General features: G+C 40.0%; 1 protein-coding gene across 12 annotated transcripts in view; it reads right to left on the bottom strand.

The window, feature by feature from the left end:
* The window catches only part of ST7 (suppression of tumorigenicity 7), a 250,897-nt gene that overhangs the window by 110,287 nt on the left and 122,510 nt on the right, over positions 1-18,100 (bottom strand). For all 12 annotated transcript variants that reach the window (XR_009352945.1, XR_009352946.1, XM_059171663.1 and 9 more), the window contains exon 3: positions 2,710-2,869. Coding sequence is in view for 10 of the 12 variants with exons in the window: in XM_059171663.1 (XP_059027646.1) it covers positions 2,710-2,869 (160 nt within the window). In the remaining 2 variants the exon portion in view is untranslated. The remainder of the gene's footprint in view (positions 1-2,709; positions 2,870-18,100) is intronic.

Here is an 18,100-nt window from a genome sequence, read left to right as displayed (position 1 = left end):
ACTCACACACATGTCTGTTGAGCTAAGTCAGCCAGATTTTAGAAACCTAGCTGTCAAGAGGGCAGACTGAACCCTAAATACACTTAGATAAGGTAATTTCCCCTTTGCTAAAGGTAACTATTTGAACATTCTTATCAATAAGATCAGATCGTAAAATGCTAGATCATAAATGCTGTACCTCTTATATACGAAATGAACAGAAAAACTGCATGCATAGAGCAAATACTAGTGGAAGTGAATTAATAATAATATTCAAAAACTCAGTCGGGTAAAAATTCAGTACAAATGAAACTGGGAATTTCCATGATCATTATTTTTTTTTTTAAAGATTTTATTTATTTATTTGACAGAGAGAGATCACAAGTAGGCAGAGAGGCAGGCAGAGAGAGGAGGAAGCAGGCTCCCTGCTGAGCAGAGAGCCCGATGCGGGGCTTGATCCCAGGACTCTGAGATCATGACCTGAGCCGAAGGCAGCGGCCCAACCCACTGAGCCACCCAGGCGCCCCGCCATGATCATTATTTTTGAATATGCTTTTATAAGGGGCTGAGGTTCTCCCTTTTAAAACTGCCATAAGGGGTGCCTGAGTGGCTCAGTGGGTTAAAGCCTCTGCCTTCGGCTCAGGTCATGATCCCAGGGTCCTGGGATCGAGCCCCGCATCGGGCTCTCTGCTCTGCAGGGAGCCTGCTTCCTCCTCTCTCTCTCTCTGCCAGCCTCTCTGCCTACTTGTGATTTCTGTCTGTCAAATGAGTGAATAAAATCTTTAAAAAATAAATAAATAAATAAATAAATTTTAAAAGCTGCCATAAAAGCACTAAGAATAGCATAAAGATTTATATAATGCATAAGTCTTACTTCAAGTTAGCCATAAAGAGAAACAGCAAAATAATAGTAACAGTAAGAAGAACTCTTCATTGCATTAAGGAATGATATCAAGAAATTTAAATTGTGTAGAGAGAGAATTTTAATGAAAATAAAAATGTACTCACAATGAAGAATGAAGAAATAAGGCTGCTTTCCATTTCTAATCTGTTAACTTCCTACGATGTTTTATAGCACTCTACGATGTTTTATAGCACTCAAAGACTATAGTAATTCAAATCAGACAAGAGGTCTTCAGGGCAGATGCGAACTGAGGGCAGTTATCCACCATGGCTTATGTGATGATGACTGAATGATGAAGACCCCTCCCCTTAGAATAATGTGCTACATTTGTTAGAATAGTGGTTAGTGTTTCACGTTGTTCAACTCTCTCTTTGTTTTTTCTGTTTGTTTGTTTGTTTGTTTGTTTTTCCACAAAATGAGTAAGTTCAAAGTCCCAGACAATTTTGTTACCTGAGGGGTGCCATCTCTCATACCCTTTAGGATGAAAAAAAATGTGTACCTGGTGGTGCCCCCTGCCACTCTCAGATGGCTGGAAAAGGGTCTACTGAAAGGGCACCAGATCAACAACAGAAATAAAATGTATGTGCAATGCTCCTTGATGCTTATTACCTGGTGAGATGGTTATGAAATGCGGACTAAGACTGAGTTACTCTAGGAGAAAGAAAGAAGAAAAAAAACAGATCTAATCTAGCTCTTTAACTTCTTCCTCTTCATCCTTGAAGTACCAGAACTAGTGCCTTCCCCTTCAAGAAGCAAACTTCTTCCCCCAGTTTGGGTCAGGAATCCCTCCTTTGTTCTCCACAGTATCGTATGTCCCCCTCACGTAATCACAGCACTCACCGCTGTGTCTCGTTCAGTAGATGTGAGAGTTCCATGAGGACAAGAACTTTGGCTTTTTTTTTTTCAGTCATAATATTCAAAAGAACCTGTATTCATATTAGGGACATAGGAAATGTTTACTGACCTGATAAAGAGACCAAGCTAAGAGACCATATTCTTCCCTCTTCTTTTATGAATGGAGAAATTATAGGCCTTGCCATGCACTCATTTGTTCACTCACTGAGTTTCAATGATGGAGCAGACACTCTGCAAAATGCTAGAAATACTGCCATAAAGCAGCCGAAACATCACAGTGTGATTTGATAAATGTTACTAAAGATAAAAATGCTACAAGTCGACAAAGGTGGAGAGATATTGTGCAGCCTATCAGAGAAGGCTTCCCATGAAGTAACACTGGAGCTGGGTTATGAAAAACGGGCAAACACACCAGAGAGGGAGACAGACTTCTAGGAAAAGGGCCATGAGAAAACATGGCATGTTTAAGAAATGAAATGGAGAGGGACAGGACTGCAACTGAAGCCATAACTGGCAAGAAAGGTGAAAGCACCTTATGCTATGCAAAGGAGTCTGGGCTTTATCTTCAGTGGAATGGAAACCAAGGCAGCTTTTTAAGCAAAGGGGTGACGTGATTACATCTAGTTAGACAGAAGGTTCTGCTGTTATCATGAAAGAGAATGGAAACATTCAGTAAAGTTTGACAAACTAGGGAAAAGGAGGCCAGAGACTCAGGCTAGAAATACTGACCTAAGTAAATGAACCTTAGCTAAACCGAAATGGAGAGAAAATAAAATTAAACAAAATAAATATTTCCTTTCCTTGTGATGCTTCTATTCTATTTCCCTGGTAGAAGCTGTCAACACCTTGGGAAAATAAACAGCATTTTTCTCCGGAGACTAATATTTAAATAACAACGTATTACAGTCTTATAGTTATAATAATTTAGTAAAAATAAGTAAATCATGTTCAAACTGAAGGACTTTCCGTACCTGAGACACTTTGCCTGTTGGAATCTGAGTCCCCATTGCTGGAGTTAGAATTGTTGGAGGAGTTGTTGTCAACCCCTCCCAGGAGGGGGCGCAAGTGGCTTACTGAGACTTGTTCAATGAATGATGTTCCATACTTGCGAAAATACCACCATTCAAATATCTAGAATAGAAAGACAGTAAGAGTGATTATGGTCCTTGTTACTGTTCATGATTTTTCTACACATACCCAAGAAATATACTGCATTTACTAATTACATCCACCTTAAATACTTAATTTTTACTCCAAAAATTCTGCTTAATTTATTCTAAAAATTAAGAGTTTAATAAAATTAGAACACCAATTACATTTTAAATTCTCAATGTAGTTTCCTCCACTTGATACTAGCTTTCAAAGAAAATCCATAACTACAATCATGGATAAAAGAACACTGTTAAAAGCTGCTCAGTATCGTTTTCCTCCAAATTTACTACTATTCTAACAAAATCACCATGGCAGAAAGACGACTCCAGAAATGTCTACAAATAAGCAAGTTTTAGAAGTATGGCTTATGAAATATTCCAAGTCTTGGCACCTTACATTCTATTAAAGCCATACCTGCATAAAAATTTTAAGATAACAAAATTTTACTTTTATTTTAAAAACAAGCATTTCCTTAGAGAAATGCTGGTTTTACAGAAAGAATGGAAGGCATCCCATTTCTTGTACAGATAGTACTCAACTACTGAGAGACTTAGCAATGTCCCACCTGCTAAGAAGTGTTTTATAAACATAAGCATCTGTTGAACACCATTAAGGTTTCCTAGTTCACCAGCTTACCAATTATTATATACCATGCATTACAAAGGAGAAAAGAGGTACCTTTCATTATTAAAAGGAAAGAAGCAGTAACACTCATATGACTAGGCTGCAATCATGACTTCTAAGCACTGGGAAAACAAGCTACCTCCCCTAAGCCTACTTCCCTGGCCCCTTGGTCCCTCCAGGGAACACTTTCCCACTACTGTTCAAAGCTACTGTTCCCACATTCTTTCTTCTCTTCCTTGCCTTATTTGGGATTTGTTCCTTAAGCAGCCACAAATCATCACACAGAAGAAATTTAAGAATCAGCTATATCCCAGAGTCTCATAGGATTAACTATACCATATTTTTATAATATAATACAGAATGTCGTACTAACATATAATTAATTACTTTTATGCTTACCTATTTCTTTTTTTTAATGTATTTTTTAACGATTTTATTTATTATTTGACAGACAAAGATCACAAGTAGGCAAAAAACAGGCAGAGAGAGAGGAAGCAGGCTCCCTGCTGAGCAGAGAGCCCGATGCGGGGCTCGATCCCAGGACCCTAGGATCATGATCTGAGTCAAAGGGAGAGGCTTTAACCCACTGAGCTACCCAGGTGCCCCTCTTTTTTTTTTTTTTTATTAACATATAATATATTATTTGTTTCACGGGTGCAGGTCTGTGACGTACGCAATCATACACAATTCACAGTGCTCACCATAGCACATACCCAACCCAATGCCCATTACCCAGGCACCCCATCCCTCCAAACCCCCTCCCCTCCAGCAACTCTCAGTTTGTTTCTTGAGATTTAGAGTCTCTTATGGTTTGTCTCCCTCTCTGGTTTTGTCGTGTTTCATTTTTTTCCTCTCTTCCTCTATGATCCCCTGCCTTGTTCCTCAAATTCCACATTATCAGTGAGATCATATGATAACTGTCTTTCTCTGACTTATTTCGCTTAACATAATACCCTCTAGTTCCATCCATGTCACTGAAAATGGCAATATTTTGTTTTGTGGTTTGTTTTTTTTTAAGATTTTATTTATTTGACAGAGATCACAAGTAGGCAGAGAGGCGGGGTGGGGGGGAGCAGGCTCTCCACTGAGCAGAGAGCCCAATGCGGGGCTTGATCCCAGGACCTTGAGATCATGACCTGAACTGAAGGCAGAGGCTTTAACCCATTGAGCCACCCAGGTGACCCTGTTTTGTGTTTTTTTGATGGCTTATGATTACGTATTCCATAAAAACAAGATTTTGTTACCTACTCTGGAATGGACTTTGGGCTATTACTTAAAAATCAATGTTTTCTCTTTTCCACTCTACCAAACAAACAAACAAAACACCTTTTAAGACAAAAAGAACATCTGTGAATGACTAAAAGGAGACATCAATCAAATCAAATGTTTCCAATTCTATGACAACTCTAATTTAATTCCAAAAAGTTACCCCTCTGACTATATAAATTTTCACATGTTAAGTCATTCCAGTAACTTCAGTGGGCAGACATGGAAGAGAATATGTATGAAAGCTAAGAAGGGACAGAACTAGTCTATAACATGTAGAATGCTAGGAATAAGAGATCTTCCTTGAAGCAACAAAGCTAAGAATGGTAAGCTGACAAACCATGAATCCAAGGAGTCTGTTACCTCGGGCAAGTTATTTCACCTATTTGAACAGCAGTTTCTGCAACTGTAAAGTAGAAATCATATTCATTCTTTATCTTCAAGGGTCCTCCATTTTCACACCCATGTAAAACACCTAGTTTCAATTCCCATGTAAAATCCCCAGTTCAGTACCCATTGCATGTTTGGTTCTCAAAAGTAATAGCAAAGCTACCATTTATTATATTGACAATGTACATACCTTCCCTGCATGGGACATCTGACATACTGATGCCCTCCGCTGTCACTAGTCTATGATTCAGGCTAGAACAGCATCTTCTTGTCTGTTACTAAGTTGTCAGCTGAAAGCCCGAGAAATCACTGTGAAAAAGGGTACTGCTCACCATTCAGTTCTGACCACTCAACAAAGCCCTTAAGAGATCTGTGGCTTCGCCTTTATTAGAAGAGACGGAAGGCTCCAAGCAACCCAAGAACAATGGGCACAGAACTGGCAATGGCTCTCAATCACTGTGGTGGAGAGCTTTTGTTACCCTAAGCTTTTGCGCTGCTTTCTATATTATGCTGCTGGGCACCTGCCAGGACTTCATTCACTCAGTCACATGCAGGAAGTGCTCCACACCAGGCAAGAGCTGTGCTCCAGGGTTATATAAAATGTACATGTGGCCCCTGATACCACGAGTCCATGCCACAGACCACAACACCTCTCACAGCTTCCTCCTGGTATAGCCTATACCCATCACAACACACACACACACACACACACACGCACATACCTTGGAACTCCAGATTTCTCAGTTTCTGCAGAAGAATCACACAATGTCAATACTAAAAGGGACATTAAAGGGCCATGCACAATCTCCATTTAAAGAATGAGGAATGACCAAAGTCACACCGCAAATTAAGTAGCTGCTCAGTCTAAAGTCCCAGATCTCACCAGGGCTCTGCAACAAGACATCTTTTGGTAACTCTGTTGCATACTGAAACACAGACAGATGTAGCCTATCATTTTCCTTTTCAAATGCCTTTCATCGACTCTACTGTCCCTTTGCCTTCTCAGCCATCAAAACCAATCCAGAAGTAGTTTATCAAGTGGGACTGGATAATTCATCCTAAATAATTCATATTAATGAGGTATTTGCATGATAATAGGAGACAGACCTTCCATCGAGGATTTCTAATGCAGGATTAACAGATCTCAGTAAAGACTGGGTTATTCATGCAGCTATTTGGGGGGCAAGGGTGAAGTCTTCTCAGGCCTGTCTTTTTCACAGCAGCAGATGCCTTCTTATCTATCTTGGTCTTTCTTTGTACTATACGAATGTCCCCAGTATCCTAGGGCAGAGACTCTAATACCTGTTGAAGGAACAACTTGCAAAAGAAAGTAGGGAATGACCTGAAGCCTTCTTAAACCTCAAACTAAGTCTTCTAATTTGGGGTTAGCAAAATAATTTGCCCCTTATCCCGAAACGTGACAGGTTTGGGCCAGAACCTCACAGGATTTTTAAATAGCTGCACACATCCAAATGGGCAGATGGTGTTATTTAACACACACATATTTGATGTCACTTTGAATTCTTCTCCCTGGTGCATAACCGACAATGTAAACAGCAAAGCTCTTATAAACAAATCAAGATTTTAAAATTAGTCCTTGGACATGCTAGTAGCTTAGTGGGCTTTGCCTCAGTGGAATAAAACAGGTTTTAATCAGACAACCATAGAATTAAAATATAAATTTACTATCTCAAGTCTTAAATGCATAATCCCTTTAGTGCTTTTTTTCCCAATTCATGCTTCACGCCAAAGATTATACAGATCAAGTAAGACGAGAACTAAAAATCATCCATTCAATGTGGCATTTAGGAAATCAACAGTTGCCCTCCCATCTAGCCGAGTTCAAAACTCATATACACTTCATGATAGCCAAGTTGTGTGACCTTGTTTGGGTCTCTTGATTCTCTGGGACTCAATTATCTGATACACAAAATAATGTCACAGTAAGCCCTCAGTTAATGTTGGATGGATACACAGATGAATGATTACAAGACTGGATGGATGACAAGGGCTGGCCCAGTGCTTTAATGGAAGATAGTCTAAATCAACAGCAGGACCAATGAAAGTTCTTCTGTTCTTTTTATTTGTTGTTTTAAAAAAAAAAGATAGACTTATATAAATTTGTGGAAGGGTAAAGAATCTAATGAAAAGAGAGACATTAAAGATACAAAAAGTACAAATGACCAAGAGGCATGATGCCAAGAGCCCAGAAAGCACATCCACCCCACCTTCAAAAGGTAACCTACCACTTCTTGCCAAAGAAAAGGAAGGATGAACGATGAATAGAGGGGAACATTCTATTTTGGAAAATAGGGTGTGATATGAGCTGCTACACCAGTAAGAAGGCAACAAAGGGACAAAGTGGGTGACACTAATCTCAGTGGAGATGACAGTAAGGCCTGCCTTCTGAGAATAAGGAAAGTAGGGATAGAATTGCAAACGTGAGAGTCGACGTAGTAGTTTGGATCTATATCTTGCAGGACAGAAGGACCAAAAACTATACTCAAGACCCACATCATATTTAAAATTTGTCAAGTACCCCATTAGCAATGCCTTGTGAACCCCTCCATACTATTTGGCAGAAGTAGAGAGAATGACCAAAAAGCACTGGCATTAGGGGTAAAGATCCAGGTTTGGAGCTGATCTAAAGTACTACTCTCCCACAGGGAAGGAAGAAAAATCTGGCAAAGGGATGAACAAACAAGACCCCTCCACCTACCCTGCAAACCTAAAAGCTGAGTCTTTCCTGAAGATGGCTAGATTCTTCCCTAGCCAATAAGCCCTCTTCTTCCTGAACTACATATTCCATATACAAAACACTTCTTGTGAATCAGGGACTTCCCTATACCCTATACTTAAAAATGCTTCAAGATTCCCATACAGCAGCACTTTAGTAATTCCACACCAATTCCATTAAGCCCACAAGAAATACAAGGATGTCTCAGCCTGAAATTGGCTAAGTGCTTCTTAACGATTAAGTAGGTAATAATATCACAGGTGCATAGATACAGTGATGTTGGAGATTAGAAAGGGAACATGAAACTTTCATGTAGTCTGCTCCCAAATAGAAAGATGGCAAAATTGACACCTGTTCTAAGTCTTTAGAAATATATCTGGTGGTATATTTGGGCAAAAGGGGGTCTTCTGTGCTTAAATGAGATATCAAGGCAGTGGGCATGGATTACATAATATTCATAATTTTTTTTAGTTTCTTGTTAGAATTCCCAAATACATCCTTGTCTCTGCACCTAGTGACCCTTCCAGAGTTTGCCCCTACCCTGACCCCAACTCCACATGACAGACTGTCTTTCCCTTCTGGTTCCTGTTATGTTTTATTTAGGAATACTGGCGGCCTATAGAAGGGGTCTTAGCTTCCCACTTCCTTGGTCTTAGTCAGTCCCTCCTCAGTCATGTGTGCCCCTAAACAATGGAGGGGGGCTAAGTGAAGAACTGGTATTCATGCCCTTCACCCGTTTTCCTGGCCACCTATCACCCAAGTTTTAAGAAAAGAGAGAAGACAGAAAAGTGAGGTTTTCTTCAAGGTCAATAGTCAATGATCCATCTCCACCTCCATGTCTGTATGTTCACAGGATGAGATTTACCACTGTAGCGTTAATGAGTATGGCCTGAAGAGGAGGGTCGCCCTCCCAGGGGTAGATCAGGAATCGTACTGACATGGGGAGGAGCCATCCTGCACCGTGGGCCTCGGGCCCTGCCAGTTCATGCCATGAGGCCGCTATCCTCGTGGTCCCTCTCCTGGAGATTCAGATTCAGAGTCAGTTGGTCTGGAGTGGTGGTTGGATCCATCACTTTAAACAAGGTCCCCAGATCATTCTGACACAATCAGTTCATTCATTCACTCACTGGATCTCTGTGCTTTCAACAAATATTTTATGAGAGTCTACCCAGGCATTATATTATTGTATATAAAAAACAGATATGGTCCCAGTCTCTGTGAAGCTTCATTACACAGAGGACAAAGGCCATAAATGATGACACAAATAAAACATAATTATAAATTGTGGTAAGTATCCATGGTCAATTGGATAAAGAAAGAATGTCTCCTCCAGGGAAGGGTGTAGTGCCCATCCTTCTCTCTCTTTTCTCTTCTTTTCTTTTTCCTTCTTTCCTTCTACCCCCTTTCTTACCTCCCTAACCCATTTCTATGGATCTATTAAAATAAAAATGTCAACTGTTAGATACTACTGCTACCCACTTTCTTGATCAACACCATTATGAGAGGCAGAATGATACTATGCCAAGGCAGCAGAAATTTAACTTCTAGTCCTCACTCCACCCTTACCTACTCAGGGTAACCTGAGCAAGTCATAAGCTTTCCGGATGCCTAATCTTTAAGTCTTTACTGGTTTAAACTGGATGGCTTTCGAGGGTTCTTTTCCCCAGCACTGCAAGGACATGATTTTCAAACATCTCAAATTGTGCTCAAATCTAAACTGATAAAGCCAAAGCGCAGTTTTGTCCCTTTATCTGCTATGCTCACTCACCTTCTTCACTTCTGCATGTCTAATCATTAATCTGATCCACTCAAATACTCCTGTCTACAGTCAAAGCCTGACAGACACATGTCTACTCTCTGGTCTGGCACTTTGCTTGGTCTCCTGTGGAAAATCACTAATTTTTATGGTGACCCCAAGAAGCTAATCTGATAAAGCTGAATGAGCCTCAGTTTCCTCTAATCATCTGCAGGCTCCCCTACCATGTGATCCCCACAGCATCTCTCCTTCTTTATTGTATAGACAAGAGATAACTTGTTTCATAAATCAACACATTCTGACATTTATATAGAGCTTCCCACACCCTAAGAGCCCTTCCAATCAAGTTTCCCTAAGTCTTTTTTGACTGGTACCTCCAGAATCACCATCATTAGGGTGATCCACACATCTGTCAATTAAAGTGCTATCTCAAGTTCAAGTCAAGTTCTTTAGAGGGATACGGAAAAGTTGAAAGGATCCCTAACAATCTTCCAGTCCAACTTCCTTACTTTTGAACAGGAAGAGATGGAGGACATGATCAAAGAGATCCATATTCAAATTTTACCACTTCTCTACTATATAACTTTGATCAAATTATTTAACACTTGTGTCTGTTTATACTCAGCAGCATAAAGCCACTGCTTTATCTACCACTTAGAATTTTTAAAGAGAATTAAATGAAGTAATATATGCAAAGTGCTTAATATCTGGCATAGAGTAGGGCCTCAATAAATGGACCTTTTGATACAACTTATTCTTAATTTCATCTCTTCTACACTTTGCCAAAAACATAATTTTTTACATGTAATCTATGAGCTAAGTCTTCTACTATTACTATTCTAATTTCCTCCCTCTTTAGTTCTTAATTCTCACTTTTTAAAATTATACCTTAGATGCCTCTTTTTATATATATTCAATATATGTGTAAAATAGTGTAGGTGTAGAATGTAAAATGTGTAGGTGTAGAAGCATGTATACATCCATGTTAATGGGGAATCTATGCATTAAAGTCCATATAAGATACAGCATTTTCCCCGTTCTACCAACATTTCGAAAAAATTAAAGGGAGCCTTTTCTCCACATAACCACCTTCCCACTCTCAAAAATAAAAAGAAAACCCAGAAATCTTCTCCACTGAAATGAACATTATTCTGAGAGGCTACTTTAAACAAACTGGACATGTCCTTGCTAAAGCAACTAAAAGACTAAATTGGTTGGTTTGGACTGTTAGGACAGGTGCAGTTCCTGTGGCTGGAACTGGATTGAGATGGGAAGCCTTGTGCCAAGAGGCCAAGAGGGCAGAGGGGCCGCTTGGAGTTAAGCAAGGGAGAGAGCTGGCCAGATGAGTATGTGGGCACGAGACCAAAAGGGAAGAGTGAAAGGTAGGTGGTGTAACCAAACTCTTTGCTGGCTTTCAACCTGCAAAATTAAGAAGAAGCAGTGATGTCTAGTAAAATACACATCGATTAGTACTCATCTGTTTTTAAACACATTAGTGTAAAAGACAGTAGCATTTGCCAAATACATTTTACTTTTATGTATATTTGTTCAGTCAGATGACTTTTTCAGGGTGTTTTTATTTGCCCCTCTTCTCCTAAGACAACACACTGCATGACAATTTCTGTCTCCAGCATAGGAATCCTGAGGTCCCCAAACAACCATTTCCCCAGAGGCATCCCTGTACTTTCAGTGTTCACTGCTCGGCTCTCTGTCCATCGCTCAGGGAGAGCAGTTAGGTAATTGTCTCTCTGTGCCAGCAAACAAACCACTAAGGAGCTGATCCTTTACCTCAGTGCTGCCTCTCCATGAATGCACTTGGCAGAAAAGAACAGTGGCTGAATAGAAACCTCAACCCTGAGTACATTTCAAGGGCTACCAAAGCTAAATCCTTAAAGGCAGGACAACACCGATGCCCATAATCTCTCAAGCGGGAGGCTAAAGCTATCAAGAACTATTCTTGCATCGTAGCGACTTTGCCCTCAGTAGGGACCGAGCATTTTTGAGCAAGGCCTTCCAAAATCTTCAAGCATCATGGGTTTTCTGAAGCTCAGAGTTTCACATCAAGCACAGCCAGTGCCTCCTGAGAAGGCTGCAGGACAGATGCCACCTGAGACGCTCCGCACTGCCTGTCTGGTTTCAGCAGCTGCCCCCCGCCCACCCCCTGACACACACACAGGAGAGGTGGTCCGGCGGAGGGAGTCTTGCTCTGCTGAAATCCCTTCATTTGGAGAACAAGAAAAGTAAGCAGGTGGGATTTCACCTCCCTGAGTTGGAAGGTAAAAGGATTGCTGGGTCTAGCTTACCAGAGAAGAAGGAAATTACCCACACCCTGACACTCAATTTATAGCCTAGCGAACCCACACCAAGATAAAATCCAGACCCGCCATTTGTCCCGCAAGCTAGGAAAACAGCTGAGAACTTAACCAGAAGATGATGAAATGTGTGACAGCCTGCCTGGGATGAACTCCTGCTTTTCACTATTTGCCAGAGATGTGACCTAAGGCCTGTTACTCACTTGCCTATGCTACCTATTCAGCCTATCCATTAGTAAAATGTAACAAGGCTGGCAATTACCTCCTCCTACTGTTGTGAAGAGTAAATGAATTAGCATGTAAAGTGCTTAGATCAGTGCCTGGCACACAGTAAGCACCATCTAAGTGGGTAAACCATTCTTAAGTAAACACCCTTGAGGGAGGAATACACAAACAAAAAGCTATTTTCTGCATCAGAGTGAATTACTAATTTTTAGCATGAAATTGTTATTCAGATTACACCTAAAAATTCACTTTCTTTGGTTTGTTTAATCAAAAAATATTTCAAAGCTATTTTAGAAAGAAAATATTAAAATGTTATTTTATTTTATTTTTTTTTTTTTTTTTTAAACTTGGAAGAAATTTTAATGATGGGATTATTTACAGAAAGGTGAGCAAGGCTCATGAATGGAGAAGGGATAGCAAAGTACCCACGACCAGCTACAATGGGAAGCTCTTAGCACCTCTACACTTGAAGGGAGAGGCGTAAAACCTGGGGGGCACCAGTCAGGAGGTGTGGTGTGAAAGGACACACACATCTCAAGACCCAGACACCAGCTGAACCCAACTAGACGCCCGAGGGCAAGGGGCCCTGGGTGACACAGTCCATAGGGATCAGCCTCAGAGCACGTCAGTAGAGGTCAGTTTTTTCTGATGAAGAGAGGGTGTTGGGGGCAAAAGGAAAGACCAGTATAAAAATTACAGAATATGGCAAAGGAGAGAAATCATAAATGAAGAAACAAATTACTCGCCCTCAGTCCTATAGCCCAAAGAAATCTAGTCTTTGAAGGAACTTGTAATATTTTTTGACCCCATCATCACTTGAGACCGTGTATTTTAATAATAATGGTGAACATGTCAAGCCCACACCCCATACCAGGCACTGGGTTAGGCTTTATAAGCACTGCTTCTTCTAAACCTCATAGAGCCCTAGAGAATAGGTATAATTTATCCTCTCCTCATGACTGAGGAGCCTGAGGCAAACAGAGGAACTTGCTGAGGTCCTACAGTCACTCTCAGTGACTCTGCTGTCCGCCTTCTTTTCTATCTCACACCCCCATGTTATGACCTCTGCTTTGAAGCGCTGCTCCAGTCCATTCATACTGCAGGGAATACATCAGTATGCATTTTACTCTTTTTTGATCGTTGGCTCTTCAAGTTGCTCCCAGTTGTTTCATGGTTACAAATGCTGCTGCCATGAACATTGCTGTATTTGGAGCATTTCCTGCATTCTGGAATGCTTCTTTATCTTTTTTTTATTTTGGTTTTATTTATTTTTTATTTTTTAAATATTTTATTTTTTTTAAATTTTTTAATTATTTTTTTATTTTTTACTTCTTTATTTTTTTTAAAGATTTTATTTATTTATTTGACAGACAGAGATCACAAGGAGGCAGAGAGGCAGGCAGAGAGAGAGAGAGGAGGAAGCAGGCTCCCCGCGGAGCGGAGAGCCTGATGCCGAGGCTCGATCCCAGGACCCTGGGATCATGACCCGACCCGAAGGCAGAGGCTTTAACCCACTGAGCCACCCAGGCGCCCCTGGAATGCTTCTTTAAAGGAGAATGCTACTCTGTTTTCCCCCCATTTTATTTTATTTTATTTTATTTTCCCATTTCATTTATTTTATTATATTCTTTTTTTTTTTCTATTAAATTTGCTAATTTTTATAGTAATAACAATCTAGAATTCTATAAACATATATTTTTATCCCCAGGGGTACAGGTCTGTGAATCACCAGGTTTACACACTTCACAGCACTCACCAAAGCACATACCCTCCCCAATGTCCATAATCCCACCCCCTTCTCCCAAACCCCCTCCCCCCGGCAACCCTCAGTTTGTTTTGTGAGATTAAGAGTCACTTATGGTTTGTCTCCCTCCCAATCCCATCTTGTTTCATTTATTCTTCTTCTACCCACTTAAGCCTCCATGTTGCATCACCACTTCCTCATATCAGGGAGATCATATGATAGTTGTCTTTCTCTGCTTGACTTATTTCGCTAAGCATGATACGCTCTAGTTCCATCCACGTTGTTGCAAATGGCAAGATTTCATTTCTTTTGATGGCTGCATAGTATTCCATTGTGTATATATACCACATCTTCTTGATCCATTCATCTGTTGATGGACATCTAGGTTCTTTCCATAGTTTGGCTATTGTGGACATTGCTGCTATAAACATTCGGGTGCATGTGTCCCTTTGGATCACTACATTTGTATCTTTAGGGTAAATACCCAATAGTGCAATTGCTGGGTCATAGGGCAGTTCTATTTTCAACATTTTGAGGAACCTCCATGCTGTTTTCCAGAGTGGCTGCACCAGCTTGCATTCCCACCAACAGTGTAGGAGGGTTCCCCTTTCTCCGCATCCTCGCCAGCATCTGTCATTTCCTGACTTGTTGATTTTAGCCATTCTGACTGGTGTGAGGTGATATCTCATTGTGGTTTTGATTTGTATTTCCCTGATGCCGAGTGATATGGAGCACTTTTTCATGTGTCTGTTCCCCATCTGGATGTCTTCTTTGCAGAAATGTCTGTTCATGTCTTCTGCCCATTTCTTGATTGGATTATTTGTTCTTTGGGTGTTGAGTTTGCTAAGTTCTTTATAGATTCTGGACACTAGTCCTTTATCTGATATGTCGTTTGCAAATATCTTCTCCCATTCTGTCAGTTGTCTTTTGATTTTGTTAACTGTTTCCTTTGCTGTGCAAAAGCTTTTGATCTTGATGAAATCCCAGTAGTTCATTTTTTCCCTTGCTTCCCTTGCCTTTTGCGTTGTTCCTAGGAAGATATTGCTGCGGCTGAGGTCGAAGAGGTTGCTGCCCGTGTTCTCCTCAAGGATTTTGATGGATTCCTTTCGTACATTGAGGTCCTTCATCCATTTTGAGTCTATTTTTGTGTGTGGTGTAAGGAAATGGTCCAATTTCATTTTTCTGCATGTGGCTGTCCAATTTTCCCAGCACCATTTATTGAAAAGGCTGTCTTTTTTCCATTGGACATTCTTTCCTGCTTTGTCGAAGATTAGTTGACCATAGATTTGAGGGTCTATTTCTGGGCTCTCTATTCTGTTCCATTGATCTATGTGTCTGTTTTTGTGCCAGTACCATGTTGTCTTGATGATGACAGCTTTGTAATAGAGCTTGAAGTCCGGAATTGTGATGCCACCAACGTTGGCTTTCTTTTTCAATATCCCTTTGGCTATTCGAGGTCTTTTCTGGTTCCATATAAATTTTAGAATTATTTGTTCCATTTCTTTGAAAAAGATGGATGGTACTTTGATAGGAATTGCATTAAATGTGTAGATTGCTTTAGGTAGCATAGACATTTTCACAATATTTATTCTTCCAATCCAGGAGCATGGAACATTTTTCCATTTCTTTGTGTCTTCCTCAATTTCTTTCATGAGTACTTTATAGTTTTCTGAGTATAGATTCTGTGCCTCTTTGGTTAGGTTTATTCCTAGGTATCTTATGGTTTTGGATGCAATTGTAAATGGGATTGACTCCTTAATATCTCTTTCTTCTGTCTTGCTGTTGGTGTAGAGAAATGCAACTGATTTCTGTGCATTGATTTTATATCCTGACACTTTACTGAATTCCTGTATAAGTTCTAGCAGTTTTGGAGTGGAGTCTTTTGGGTTTTCCACATATAGTATCATATCATCTGCGAAGAGTGATAATTTGACTTCTTCTTTGCCGATTTGGATGCCTTTAATTTCCTTTTGTTGTCTGATTGCTGAGGCTAGGACCTCTAGTACGACGTTGAATAGCAGTGGTGATAATGGACATCCCTGCCGTGTTCCTGACCTTAGCGGAAAAGCTTTCAGTTTTTCTCCATTGAGAATGATATTTGCGGTGGGTTTTTCATAGATGGCTTTGATGATATTGAGGTATGTGCCCTCTATCCCTACACTTTGAAGAGTTTTGATCAGGAAGGGATGTTGTACTTTGTCAAATGCTTTTTCAGCATCTATTGAGAGTATCATATGGTTCTTGTTCTTTCTTTTATTGATGTGTTGTATCACATTGACTGATTTGCGGATGTTGAACCAACCTTGCAGCCCTGGAATAAATCCCACTTGGTCGTGGTGAATAATCTTTTTAATGTACTGTTGAATCCTATTGGCTAGTATTTTGTTGAGTATTTTCGCATCTGTGTTCATCAAGGATATCGGTCTATAGCTCTCTTTTTTGGTGGGATCCTTGTCTGGTTTTGGGATCAAGGTGATGCTGGCCTCATAAAATGAGTTTGGAAGTTTTCCTTCCATTTCTATTTTTTGGAACAGTTTCAGGAGAATAGGAATTAGTTCTTCTTTAAATGTTTGGTAGAATTCCCCCGGGAAGCCGTCTGGCCCTGGGCTTTTGTTTGTTTGGAGATTTTTAATGACTGTTTCAATCTCCTTACTGGTTATGGGTCTGTTCAGGCTTTCTATTTCTTCCTGGTTCAGTTGTGGTAGTTTATATGTTTCTAGGAATGCATCCATTTCTTCCAGATTGTCAAATTTATTGCCGTAGAGTTGCTCATAGTATGTTCTTATAATAGTTTGTATTTCTTTGGTGTTAGTTGTGATCTCTCCTCTTTCATTCATGATTTTATTTATTTGGGTCCTTTCTCTTTTCTTTTTGATAAGTCGGGCCAGGGGTTTATCAATTTTATTAATTCTTTCAAAGAACCAGCTCCTAGTTTCGTTGATTTGTTCTATTGTTTTTTTGGTTTCTATTTCATTGATTTCTGCTCTGATCTTTATGATTTCTCTTCTCCTGCTGGGCTTAGGGTTTCTTTCTTGTTCTTTCTCCAGCTCCTTTAGGTGTAGGGTTAGGTTGTGTACCTGAGACCTTTCTTGTTTCTTGAGAAAGGCTTGTACCGCTATATATTTTCCTCTCAGGACTGCCTTTGTTGTGTCCCACAGATTTTGAACCGTTGTATTTTCATTATCATTTGTTTCCATGATTTTTTTCAATTCTTCTTTAATTTCCCGGTTGACCCATTCATTCTTTAGAAGGATACTGTTTAGTCTCCATGTATTTGGGTTCTTTCCAAACTTCCTTTTGTGGTTGAGTTCTAGCTTTAGAGCATTGTGGTCTGAAAATATGCAGGGAATGATCCCAATCTTTTGATACCGGTTGAGTCCTGATTTAGGACCGAGGATGTGATCTATTCTGGAGAATGTTCCATGTGCACTAGAGAAGAATGTGTATTCTGTTGCTTTGGGATGAAATATTCTGAATATATCTGTGATGTCCATCTGGTCCAGTGTGTCATTTAAGGCCTTTATTTCCTTGCTGATCTTTTGCTTGGATGACCTGTCCATTTCAGTGAGGGGAGTGTTAAAGTCCCCTACTATCATTGTATTATTGTTGATGTGTTTCTTTGATTTTGTTATTAATTGGTTTATATAGTTGGCTGCTCCCACATTGGGGGCATAGATATTTAAAATTGTTAAATCTTCTTGTTGGACAGACCCTTTGAGTATGATATAGTGTCCTTCCTCATCTCTTATTATAGTCTTTGGCTTAAAATCTAATTGATCTGATATAAGGATTGCCACTCCTGCTTTCTTCTGATGTCCATTAGCATGGTAAATTCTTTTCCACCCCCTCACTTTAAATCTGGAGGTGTCTTCGGGCTTAAAATGTGTTTCTTGGAGGCAACATATAGATGGGTTTTGTTTTTTTATCCATTCTGATACCCTGTGTCTTTTGACAGGGGCATTTAGCCCATTCACATTCAGGGTAACTATTGAGAGATATGAATTTAGTGCCATTGTATTGCCTGTAAGGTGACTGTTACTGTATATGGTCTCTGTTCCTTTCTGATCTACCACTTGTAGGCTCTCTCTTTGCTTAGAGGACCCCTTTCAATATTTCCTGTAGAGCTGGTTTGGTATTTGCAAATTCTTTCAGTTGT

This window comes from Mustela lutreola, chromosome 4, assembly GCF_030435805.1.
Source record: "Mustela lutreola isolate mMusLut2 chromosome 4, mMusLut2.pri, whole genome shotgun sequence".
NCBI classification, from domain to species: Eukaryota; Metazoa; Chordata; class Mammalia; order Carnivora; family Mustelidae; genus Mustela; species Mustela lutreola.
This window is presented reverse-complemented; position numbering and strand designations above follow the sequence as displayed.